Consider the following 12,516-nt stretch of genomic DNA (forward strand, 5'->3'; position numbering starts at 1 on the left):
AGGAGAAAAGATGCAAAGTGATGGTGTTGCTGCTGCTGCTGCTGCTGCTGCTGATGGCATCTTGGTAGGAGAGGGACTGCTTTTCACACAGAAGGGTCCCTGGCATTGGAAGAACGGCTGCTTTTGGGGATTTTGGCTTGGGTTTCTTGAGCAGAAGCAAAGGTTACTGATGACAGTGAAGGGAAACCAGCCGTAAGAGAAACCCAGGCACCTCCTGCTTGCGTTTGGGAAGGCTGACGAATCTGAATTCATGGCACATTCTTCCCTTCCCGGACCCTCTCCCCTGGCGATCCTGGACTGGTTCCCAGTCCGTCCTTCCCATTGCCATCTCTGCCCTTCCTGTCCTGGTTCCCTCTTTTGCAAATAGACAATCTTTGTGTTTCTCCACCTTCACCTACTTCTGCCTGGTATTTCGTAAAATTGGAAAAGGGGAGATTCCCGGTTTTGACAGCTTTTACCTCCCTGTTTCTGGAATCCTACTAACTGGGAGCGGTGTGGAAAGGATTGTGGCAAATGGTGGAAACCTGCAGCATTTGTGTGCAAAGGTTTAGATACCTATAAGTTGACGTTGTGTGTAAGCCAAGGGCAGGTTTTGGGGCTAAAATGATGGATTTTGATATGGCCTGTGGGTAAGTCGAGGGCAAAACGTAGGCACAGGTAATGAAGGATGTGAAGGAAAACGGTGCCAAAGAACTTACAAAATGTTCTTAGTCATTACTGTTTGCCCTCCTAAGGTTGGATGGAAGAGCGAGTGGAAGGGGGCAAGGGCTTTCGGGGCAGATTAAACTCTTGCCTTTCACCAGAGGATGATTTTATACACACACACACTTTCTGCCCCAAAGCCCTTCCTCCTCCTCATGAAGCTCTTCTAGGAAGGGACACAACTTTCCTTTTGTTGGGGAGTCTTCCTACTCCTCCAGGACCTTTTGCTTTGCACATTTCTTTCTGCTTTCTTCCTCTCCGTAGGCGTTATGGCCTTAGACCGCAGCTTGTCCTTGGTTTCTGAACCTCTCTTGGCAAGGGGTTGTTGTTGTTGCTGTTGTTGTCGTCGTTATGATAACACACAGCTGCATTGTCTCCCAGGTCTTCCTGGCTCAGTCTTGGACCATCCATTGTGCAGGTTTTATCCCAGGATCTAGGAATTGGGAAGGTATTGTCGGATAACATTATGGCACATTTGTGTAATTGCACACTTGGGTCCCTTTGTGTAACTGTGCTCTTGCAAGCCTGTCTATGGCAGCCGTCTGAATAACTATCTGTAAGGCACTAAAGAGTGGGGTATAGCTACCATAAATCAATGTCATCCAGATGTGTTTTGCCCCTTCACTTGGCATTGCCCCAATCATAATTCCATTTGTTTCATTTTGCATTTGCTTCTTCCTTTGCCCTTTTTGTCACGGGCAGCAAACTGACAGAACAATTTGGACAGTCCCAAGGCTAAAATAAAACTTAAAAGAATAGTTTAAACAAGAGAAAATCGTATTAAACAATTCGAATAAGGTAAGTCACTTTAGAAAGACTCTGTGTGTGTGTATGAATGATGGATGTGCTTAAAAGTAAATTAGGTCCAAAGGCTTTAATAAAAATATGTATCTGGTGCCAAAAAGTCACTAGTGATGGCACCAATCTGGCCTTCAAAAGGAAGAGATTATACGTGTGTGTGTGTGTGTTTGTGTTTGTGTGTTTCCACAGCTGTATTTTCTCCTCTTCCTCCTTTCAGTTTCCTTTCTTTTCTAAGACCTTTCAATGTAAGTCTAAAAGCCAAGCCAAACAATGGACCAACTATTGCCTCCAGAGCCTTTATGAGCCGCTTGGATGCTCTGCTCTTGTGAAGCCTTTTGTCTTTTGTGTTTTTGTGTGCTGGCTTTTTTAAATTGTTATTTTTAGTTGACTGTGTTTGGGAGAGACTTCAGCCTTTCAGGCTCAGATGGGGCTTTTAAAGGTCCTCCAACTGGAGCAGGTTCAAAATGGCGGTCGCATTCGATGTAAGATGGAGATAGGGCTCAGGACCAGATCTTGGGGGAATAACCATTGTTGTTGTTATTTTGCTCTACATCTCCCAGGATTCTGCCATCCAGCTGCGTCGACTGTGGCTTGCTTGGTTTTGTCAAGACTCAAACCCAGTGGTCCCCAAATTTAGGAGATTTGGGACTTCAGCTCTCAGAAGCCTTGGCCACGTTGGCCAATGGGTTCTAGCCCTTAAAGCCCTTGGAAAAAGGGACTGTTTCGGACTATGTTTTCCTCAAATGGACACTGCCCTTTCCTCACTGTTTGTGTGGTGCTTTGCATTTTGCATTTTGTTTCCCATTCTGAAAAGTTTGAAATGCCTCCCCCGAGCCTCAGTTGTGGGTTGTTAACTTTTGGTTAAACGATGCTGTTGTTCTATCTCTTTGCCCCATTCCTTTTTGCCTTTGGCTTAACCCACTTTGGCAAGGCGAGCCCTGTAAACTTTATAGTCATAGAGGTTTCCAGCCCCTGAAGGAGAGGAATATGGCCCTTCCCAGGAGGTCCAGGCAGCAGCAAACCACTCTATATAAATCCTGGAAATAAATACATAAGTAAACGTATCCTTTCCTAGATTGTATGTGGGTTTCCCCCCTCATTGGACATACAGACCCCAGTTTCCAGCTGGGAAATGTTGGAAGGCGCTCATCATCTGGTACGTGTGATTGAATCTGAATTATCGTACCGGTTTCTGCAAACCCTCCCCGCATCACGCCAAGAGTTTCTGCTTTGTTTGCCAACATAGCAAGGAACAAGAATACACACACGAGATGTTTGTGCCTCGGTTGAGCAGTCGGCGGCTTCCTCCATTAACCTTTGCTTTATGCATCTTAATGCCAGCTTGATGTAAATCCTCAATGACTTCTGACGCTCTGTGCCAGGAGCATTGATGTTCCGCCAGGCGCCCAAAGGCCCTTCTCTGTGGCAGGTGAGGAACATAAAGAATAAATACTAAAACTTTTATTTGTACCCCGCTTTTTGTTAAAACAATCAAGCGGGGTACAAATAAAAGTGTTATTATTTATTATTTACCCTATAGGGTATGTACCCCATATATACACCCCACAGTCTTTTGGGTTGCCAGCTTTGGGGAAAACTGGCAACCCAAAAGTGGAAGGAGAACTAACAAAAGCACAATTTGGGTAAAGAGGGAGGGAAATGTCACGCGATGGCATTAAAATCCGTGGGCGACGGCAACGCTATTAGGAGCCATGCCCACAGACACCCTTGCAAAAATTACTTGGCAATTCTGCATCCATTAGATGCGGCATAATGGGTGTTTTATGGAGCCGCGCAACAGCTGGGCTGCCACCATCCATCTTGTTTGGAAGCAGGGAGGCCGTTGTGATGAATGAGAGAGAGCCCAGCGAGAGAGGAAGGTCAGGCGCTGATAAGGGCAGCGTTAAATACGGGCACTGCTTCGGTCAATTAAAAGGCATACGGTGGAGCCACCAGTTCATCACCCAGTTTCTCATTTGCCTGCATGGCATTTGTGTTTGTCAGACCTGCAGGAGACGAGGAGTTGTCAAGCTCACACCTGCCGTTGTGTTTGTTTCTCTGAAATGCCCTTTGCACACGCTTGTGTGCATGTTTCTTTGATGCAATTCCTTAAACTTGGTTTAAGCAGGGTTTTTAGAATAGTTTTGCGCCAAGACCTACAATACAGAAGGGAATGTTTAAACAAAGGTCCTGATAACTCACTGGGAGTGACCCAATCTGTACCATTCGGTTTCCATTCACCCAGAATGGCTCCGGGTTCAAGGAGATGATGTCCTTCCAAAACCTTTTGCAAATGTGATTGTGTGGAAGGGGAAAGGACTCCTGCTGGAGCTTTAATATATGTTTACTTCTGGCTCCATTCAAAGATTAGAAGTGGCTTAGTCTCCATCTAGAAGCAGTGATGGCTGGCTGTGTCTGTACCAAAGGGAATGGCGAACCCGCTCTGGGTTTGAGTCTGAACTTGGAGAACTTTAACCCCAACTCCCAAATAGGTTCAGTTCCTTCAAAATCCAGACTAAAAACCATTCATCGCCTTTCTCCTCATGGAAGGCACTGCCACCTAGAAGAGCTGAAATCCAAAACATCTGGAGGACCAAAGTTTGGGAACCAGTGGACTAGATCCTACTTCTTCACATACTGTATAGGCCTAGATCAGTCATTCCTAAATTTTGGTCCTCCAGATATTTTGGACTTCAGCCTCCAGGAGCCCTAGCCAGCTTAGCCAGCAGTCAAGAATTGTGGGAGCTGAAGCCCAAAACATCTGGAGGACCAAAGTTTGGGACTGCTGGCCTAGATCCTACTGTCAGTCCCATCCATTGACTCCATTGACTCAATGCCTCCTCATGCCATCTTCTTTCATAGTGTCTCCTGGACCTTAGACCTCCTACAAGGCAGGATCAGGCCTGACCAAAGGACAAGAGATTGTTTCTGGGAAGGATGTTAGATGAGCTCCTGGGTGGAGAAAGGAAAGGAGAACCTTGTTTTGGCAACATTGCGGAGGACAAAGTGAGAATGGCTCAGTGCAGAGATGAAACTCCCTCCCCACAATAAACGATTATGTTCCTTTATGGTTCACCCTCCACTGCGTCCTCTTGGAACAAAGACCCATCTTGCTTCAAAATCTTGCACAATGCTCTTTGGTCGCTTGGAGACAATCTCAAATTCATCGTCTGAGGTGGCCGGGTGAAAGGCTGCCTCCATGCCTGAGTGAGCAAAGGCACAGGTTTGGCCTGAAGCTGCTGCGGAGATGTATTTCCCCTAATCTTCTGTTTTTGGTGCTTCCTGCAGGTCGCTCCAAGCTCCTGCAATGGCAAAGCGATGGTGGTGAAGATCTACAAGAACGATGCCGACCAGGAAGGGATTGTGCGGGAGATCAGCTTGCTGCAAAAGCTCTCTCATCCCAATATTGTCAGGTGAGAGAGGTTCAGGGATGGGATTGATTGATTGATTGATACCTTGACACCCGGAAGAGCCAACCATCACAAAGCCAAATGAAATCCTAGAAGCCTTGAGTTAGAAAGATCCCTTCCAGTGTATATAGGCCTATGGTTCTGACCTCATCCAGACCTCTGAAAGTCAGATACAGAAGATATTGGGGCCACATTTCATTGTTGGCCAGGGCTGAATGCAAAAGCAGTGGGCCCATAAATACCAGGCATTGGTTTGAAGCACTTTCTGACAGTAGCTTAACTTTAAGAGAAGCATTTCAGCCTATTAGGATGAGGAAGGAAACCATAGAAAATCTGGGAAGCTATGAAATAATGGTGTCACGGTGAAAGGAGCATGGCCATGTTCTAAACCTCAGAGAGCTGAATGCAGCCCTGGGGCTTGTTCTTTCCTGTCCCTTTTGAAGAAAAAGAGGTGCTGCATTTGATTTTTCTCCAAGAGACCCTGAAAATTAGCTCTGTTTTTCCTAATGCAAGTTGGGAAGGTCTGCTTTAAATGTTTGTCCCCATTTTGAGGGTGGAAAGCATCTGGCTGTAATTAATTTTTCTGGTCCTCTTTTCTCTCTCTTTCTCTCATTGAAAAATAAAGGTATCTTGGGATCTGCGTGAAGGATGACAAGTTATACCCCATTCTGGAGGTAAGGAATGGTTTCTCTGTGATGGCTCTTCATCTTTGTAATATCCTTAGTAATCATAAGGTTATAAATGATGACTCCCAACCATCTCCTACTCTGCCATCTGTCCGATGATGGATTTCTGGCTCCTGATGGCAGACAGTTTAGAAGATTCTCACTCTTTCCAGTCAATTCTGGTTGACAAAACCCTCCGTTTGGGGAGTGAGGTGGACATGTCCCTCTGTAGACTAAAGCTCCCAGCATTCTGTGCTAACCAGGGAACTGATGGGAACTGCAGTCGAACCAGTCTGGAAGGACACACAGTTCCCACTCAAACCTATGGAGGATGTTATTCTCCATCATTCCCAGAAAGCCTACACATTGCACTGGCTGGGGACAATGGGAATCCATCCCGCCTAAAAGGGGTCCATCTTGAGACCACGCAGTGAGAATCTGGATTCCCTGTGAAGCTCCTCCCATTCTCTTACAAAATTAACCCCCCATCTTCCTTTCCCTTCCTCTGCCTAATAATAGTATGTGAACGGCGGGTGCTTGGAGGAGCTTTTGGCCTGCAAAGACATCTCCCTCAGCTGGAAGGAGAAAGTGGACCTGGCTTCAGACATCACCCGAGGGATGGTCTACCTGCACTCCAAGAACATCTACCACCGGGACCTCAACTCAAAGGTAGTCCAAGGGGGCCCTCCATAGAGAGGGGCAGTCTATCTCTGGGAGTTGTAGGGAGGGAGAACTGCAGCCAGGCAAAGGCTATTGCTTTTATGTCTGGCCGGGAGGTATCTGGAGGTACCCACCCCATGCGTGCCTCTGTTTACCATCTTAATTTGGACCTGAATTTCAGAACTGCCTGATCCGAGTGACCCCGAGGGGACGGGAGGCCTTGGTGACCGACTTCGGACTGGCCAAAGAAGTGGTGGAGGTGGCTGCTAAGGACCCAGAGAGGAAGCTGTCTCTGGTGGGCTCGGCCTTCTGGATGGCCCCCGAAATGCTGCGGGGAGAACCTTATGACCGGAAGGTACACCGCTTCTCTCTGTACTCCATCATGTTTAAAATGTGTATGTGCATTTCTGGAAACAGCACCAGAGGAATAAAAGCTAGACTTTGCTTTCACTTCTGGTTGAAAGCTTGGTTTTATTTATGCCAGGACTGGCCCTGACCTAATCCTCTGGCCCTTTGGCGTTCCTAGACAGCCGTGCCCCTTTCCCTTTCACCAGAGAACAAAGCAGAGCAGGCGAAGGAGTGTGGGATTTCAGGTTTCCCAGCAATCGGTCCCATTGTCCTTCCTTGCTTTATTATGTGGACCTGAATTGGTTCACCTGGATTGCCCTTCTTATTGATGCAATAGTTACCAATACTCTTATCCTTAACAACAACAACAACAGAGTTATTTATCTCAACGCAGGTGGACGTCTTCTCCTTCGGCATCGTCTTGTGTGAGATTCTGGGGAGGATCCCTGCTGACCCTGAAGTTCTGCCCCGGACACAGGTCAGTCTCCTTCTCTCCATCTTGCATCTCAAACTTGAGATTTCCCTGCATACCTCTGCTTTGTAGACTATAACAGTATTACTTTTGCTATTGCTGTCATTAAAATATTTATTGTTCTGGTTGTGCTGTCAAGTCAACCGACTTTCCAACTGTCCCAATTTGGCAGGGACAGGCCCAATTAATCCTCTGTTGTCCCATTTTTCCCTTTGCCATCCATCCAGTGTTGCTTGTTGTTGTGTCCTGGTTTCCATCTATGAAACGTTGGAGGGTATGGGTTTGACCCTATGGACCTGGGAGCTCAGCTGTGCCCTTTTTCTGAACCAGACACATGAAAATGGGAATACATTTCTATATCCTCTTTCTCCCTCCAGGATTATGGCCTGGATGTCTCTGCTTTCCAAGACTTGGTAGGGGAATGTCCGAAGCAAGTTCTGGATTTGGCTTCCAGCTGTTGCAGAGTAAGTTTATCCATATTTTGTCTGGGTTTATATTCTTAAGGGTCTGATGAAACGTAGCTGGCAGCAGATTTAGGGCTGGAAGAGGCCTTCCCTCAAGAGACATGGAGTTCGTTGCCAGTGAAGCAGAGGTAGCCATGTATCTTAAGTTCCATTACTGCATTTGTCATGTTCATAATTCCAACAAGCCTCTGCCACGTTGGCCAGTAGTCTGGGATTCTGGGAGCTGAAGTCCAAAATCCCTTCATGGCACAGTTTGGGGACCACTGGGTGAGATGGACGCTTGAGATACTGGGTGAGAAGGACCCACCATGACCAAACCCACCAGGCTTTCTGTCCGTCCTCCTTCTTCATTTTCCATCCAAATTTCTAATGTCTGGCGATGCAGAGGAGAATTGAGACTCAGCGTTAGTGGCAGCTTTTGCCGTCTTCTGGCTCTTTCTGCATTCCTTGCCCGTTTTGTAAACAGAAAGATTTCCACACCTTGCCTTTAGGCCTATTCCAGAATTTTGAGACAGAAAATGATCAAAACAACAGAGCATTTGACCTTTTGCGCTAATCTGGCCCAGTTTCGCTTCATTTTTTAAAACAAACCAAAACAAAACCCTTGGCTTGGAAGCATTATGGCAAAAGCAAACACACTGGCATTACTATTTTACTAAAGCTGTTGCTTGTTGTCGCTGTTGCGTGCCTTCTTTTCCGACTTTTGGCAACCCTATCATGCTTTTAATAGCATGTGTGTTGCGTGCCTTCAAGTCATCTCTGACTTATGGCAACCTTATCACTGGGTGTTCATGGCAGGTTTCTTCAGAGGTTTGCCCTTGCCTTCATCTGAGGCTGAGAGAGTGTGACTTGACCAAGGTGACCCAATGGGTTTCCATGGCTGAGCTGGGATTTGAACCCAGATCTTTCAGTGTCTTAGTCCAATGCTCAAACCATTATACAAGGATTTTATTTTTAATTGCTTACAAAAATCCTATTGAAGAGAGGTTAAAGTGGCAAATAAAATACGCATTCTACAAATGATCCTCCCAAACAATGAAAAGGAAGCCTCCTGCTCCTAAGAAACTCCAGTTTAATTCATAAACTCATTGACTCGTGGAATCGTAGAAGGGCCATCCATCCCAACCTTTAATTAATTAATTAATTAATTATATTTATTTGTATCCCACTTTTCTCAGGATTGGGACTCAGAGCGGCTTCACAGCATTAAAAACAGTACAATTAAAAATACAGTTAATTGTATTCAAAGAGGAAGGGAGAGCCAAAGCTAACAGGTGAACGTATGTTTTTTGGTAGCAGAAGAAGAGTCTGGTAAATGTGAAGCGGTTCTTGTTTTGCTAGAGCTTGGAAAAGTTATTTTTTTAAAGTGACTTAAATCATTAGAAGAGCGTTGGGGCTGATTGCAGGCTTCGCATTCTTTGGTTTTTCAGCCTGGAAGAGGCCAGTGCCTGCCACCCAAAGACCTGACTGAGAAAACCCATTCCTCAGCCTCTTATACTTTGTTGTTTCGTTTTCCTGACCCTTGCCAGGTGGAAGCGTTCAAGCGCCCTTCATTCTCCGAACTCCTGGAGGAACTGGAAGACGCAGCAGAGCGGCTGGAGTCGGCCGCAGTGGACAGCCAGTCTCCCGGATGAAGCGTCCAGCGGAGCACTGGACTCTAAATGGACATCTGTATATCTCAAAAGAAAAGCAGGGAGAAGGGTGTGAGGGACGGAGGACTTTTAGGAAGACGACATCCAGGATGCCTTGCTCTCTATTGGACACAAACGGGTGGACCATCTTCCATCTAGGAAGGAGCATCTTCACAGCCAGACAGCCTCCCATCTCAACCTTAAAGGCCCCTGGAGGTCACTTTGTCCAGTTCTGGACTGTGTGCTATGAGAAAGAGAGAGAAAATCCAATTATTCAAACACTGGACCAGTTAGATGGCTCTAGCCAGCAAGCCAAGCTGTGTGCCGCTGGAGTGTTTCCATTGCATAGTTGACTCTTTTTTCCGCCTTTTCTTGGTGTCCACTTTTGCCATATTGTGCCCATTCCTCACTTCATGCCTTGGTCGCCCTTGACTCCGCTTTGGCCATCCGACCCCATGAGCAAAACTAAGGACTTAATACTTGCAACATGTAGTTATAATTCTTGAAATGTGCCATAGAGAGTGGGAAGAAGCCAAGTTAGAATTAGTTTTTTGGGGGGTATGGAGGAATGGTGATTGATTATAGACAAATGCATGGGAATGCAGGTGCTTTAGGCCATATTTCAGAGGAAGGAACTGGCAAAACCATGTCTGAGTATTCCTTCCCTAAGAAAACCCTATGAAACGTATGGGGTTGCCATAAATAGACAGCCATGGCTTGATGCTATGGAATTCTGGGAGTTGTAGTTTTGTGAGGCATTTAACCTTTTCTGCCTACTTATGGCGACCCCTATTGGCCCAAGCTGGAAAAGCCTCTTTTAATATATAGTAGCGCATTGCAATTTTGTTGTTGTGTAATTATTGGAGAGCTTATTAAGGAATACAGATGCTTCTTCCCTGAGGAAAGGCAGTAAGGGTTGTTCTAGTTTGTGCTTTTCTTCACCAAAGACACACAACAGCACCCCAAGAACATTAACTCACTGATATTGTCAGACTGCAACTCCCATCAGCCCCAGTGGCAAAGTATTATGGGCGCTGTAGTCAAAAACAACTGCAGAGCCCAAGCTTCCTGCTAGGAGAAACCCTTTTATTTTGTTTTATTTCCACAGGTTCATAGAATATTTTATGCATTTTATTTTTTAAAAAGCTGTAGCTATCCAGAAAGGCTAGGAAATTAATCCCTTTTCCCCTCACATTTTGCCTCCTTTTGCCCTTGGAGGCATTTCCTGAGAGGAAAGAAAAAAAAAGGAGAAACAAATCTGCTCCATATTTAGAGGATTACTATTTGTTAGCTTATCTCTGGGCAGATAATGTTGGGATTCTGAGGGAAGGAAAAAGATGGGCCTTAGGTTTCTGAGGGGGGGAAAATACATCTTTTTGGTTTCTGAGGGGAAAAATGTCTTTTTGGTTTCTGAAGGCACCAAATATATCCCTTTGGTTTCTGAGGGAGAAGCATAACATATTTTACCTCAGAGAGGGAAAACCAAATATATTTTTTTTCTCATCATACAAACACAGAGCTCCCTATAAGTTTGCTTCAGTTTCTGAGGGAAATGGAGGAATTGTCTATTGTTGTACCATACACTCAAAATGCTCCCTATAACCTTGGTTCAGTTTTTGAGAGAAATGGAGGCATTGTCTATTGTTGCAAAAAATACACAAAATGCTCCCTAACTTCAGTTTCTGAGGGAAATAGAGGCATTGCTGGTTGTGCCATACACACAAAATTTTCTGAGGGAAATGGAGCAACTGTCTATTGTCGCAAGGACAGAAGAACTCCCTAACCCTGCTCCAGTTTTTAAGGGAAATGGAGGTATTGTCTCTTGTTGCAACACACCCACAAACACACAGAATGCTCCCTATAACCTTGCTTCAGTTTCTGAGGGGAATGGAGGCATTGTCTATTGTTGCAACACACCCACAAACATACAAAAGAGCTCCCTAACCCTTCTTGAGTTTCTGAGGGAAATGGAAGCATTTTCTCTTATTGTACCACACAAACACACACTGCTGTGTTTGTACAGTAATTTTCTTTTGGTGTATTTTGAGATAGCCCCATTGTTGAGGCATTTTTGAGGAGGAATGTTCCAGAAAGCCAAACGACTTGCCTCAGATTACGCAATTAGCACCAGAAACTTGGACAGAAACGGCCTAAAAATCCCATTTTCCATCTTCCTCAACTAAAGTAAACTCACTGAATTGACTTACATTGCATTAATTTAGGTGAGATTGGTCTCACAAAGCGACACCGAATGTCCCCTTTATATTGAAGATGCATATGTGTATTTTTCTCTCTCCTTTTAGTATAACATTTAAAATTGTTTCCAGTGCTAACTGGCAGCTTAATGACCTTTTCCACAATTATGTTTTGTGTATCTGTATTGTGTGTGTTCTGGTTCCTTGCCATCTCGTCTTTGATCTGGAGAAAAAGATGTAAATACACAACAACAATACCATTTCCATTCATCAAAAGTAGTTCAGCAAGTAGGAATTAAGTTACTGCGTTCGACTAACAGTTTCTAGTTATTCGCTGGATTACAGTTAAAATTGTATTTATTGCAGTAAACCCATGCAGTTCATGGCTTAAAGGAGTTTTTGATAGTATTGCTAAATAAGTATTCTTTGAGTACCACACTTTCTTGGTTAGTCTTTTTTTTTGTTACTTGGTTTAGAGTACTACATTTCCCTTGTTGGACTACAACTCCTAGCAAACTCGTTGTGCTGACTGTGGCTGATGGGAGTTGCTATCCAACGCAACTGGAGAAACACACAATTCCCACCTTTGTTTATTGGCAATTTTAGAGAATTTCTGATAGGAAATGTTCAAGTTTTGTGCCATTTGTAAAAAATGTCCAGGAAACAAAAGTTAATGAGCAATATAATATATATATATATATATATATATATAGCACACACACATATATACATATATACACACATACATATGCAATGAGTGTGTGTGTGAGTGTGTGTGTGTGTATATAGACACACACAATTAGTAATATTAATAGACTCCTTTTCAAACATTAACAATGAACCATTGCAACACATCACCTTTAAAAAGCCATTTTCCCAGCTCTAACTGCTAGGACACATTTTTTCAGGCTACTTTGCAAGGAATTTTTGGTATGTCTGTAGAATATTGAGATTTCTGCAACTCTGAGCGATCTTCGGTTGTGTTTTTCCAGGGGACTGACCTCACTTTATTATTTTATCTCGCCACAAAGCCTTGCTGCAGTGCTTTGCATATTCCTCTGCTGCAAGACCTGAGACTGCCAGCCCTGCGCCCTTCGAGAATATAATCATATCTCGCTTTTTTAATGGTGGTCTTCCCACACGAAAGCTTGCAAGAAAGACCTTGGAT

The 12,516-nt window shown here is 44.6% G+C and overlaps 1 protein-coding gene across 3 annotated transcripts in view; it reads left to right on the plus strand.

Annotated features, from left to right (window-relative positions):
- The window catches only part of LOC121937297 (dual specificity testis-specific protein kinase 1-like), an 18,145-nt gene extending 6,351 nt beyond the window's left edge, over nucleotides 1–11,794 (plus strand). For 2 of the 3 annotated variants that reach the window (XM_042480387.1, XM_042480389.1), the window contains exons 3-9: nucleotides 4,792–4,916; nucleotides 5,539–5,587; nucleotides 6,098–6,247; nucleotides 6,420–6,593; nucleotides 6,981–7,064; nucleotides 7,436–7,522; nucleotides 9,052–11,794. In XM_042480387.1, coding sequence (XP_042336321.1) covers nucleotides 4,792–4,916; nucleotides 5,539–5,587; nucleotides 6,098–6,247; nucleotides 6,420–6,593; nucleotides 6,981–7,064; nucleotides 7,436–7,522; nucleotides 9,052–9,156 — 774 coding nt within the window. In that variant the 3' untranslated portion in view covers nucleotides 9,157–11,794. The remainder of the gene's footprint in view (nucleotides 1–4,791; nucleotides 4,917–5,538; nucleotides 5,588–6,097; nucleotides 6,248–6,419; nucleotides 6,594–6,980; nucleotides 7,065–7,435; nucleotides 7,523–9,051) is intronic. The other variant, XM_042480388.1, reaches the window with a different exon arrangement.
- Nucleotides 11,795–12,516: the final 722 nt, after the last annotated feature.

The sequence above is a fragment of the Sceloporus undulatus genome, chromosome 7 (genome assembly GCF_019175285.1).
Source record: "Sceloporus undulatus isolate JIND9_A2432 ecotype Alabama chromosome 7, SceUnd_v1.1, whole genome shotgun sequence".
Classification (NCBI taxonomy): domain Eukaryota; kingdom Metazoa; phylum Chordata; class Lepidosauria; order Squamata; family Phrynosomatidae; genus Sceloporus; species Sceloporus undulatus.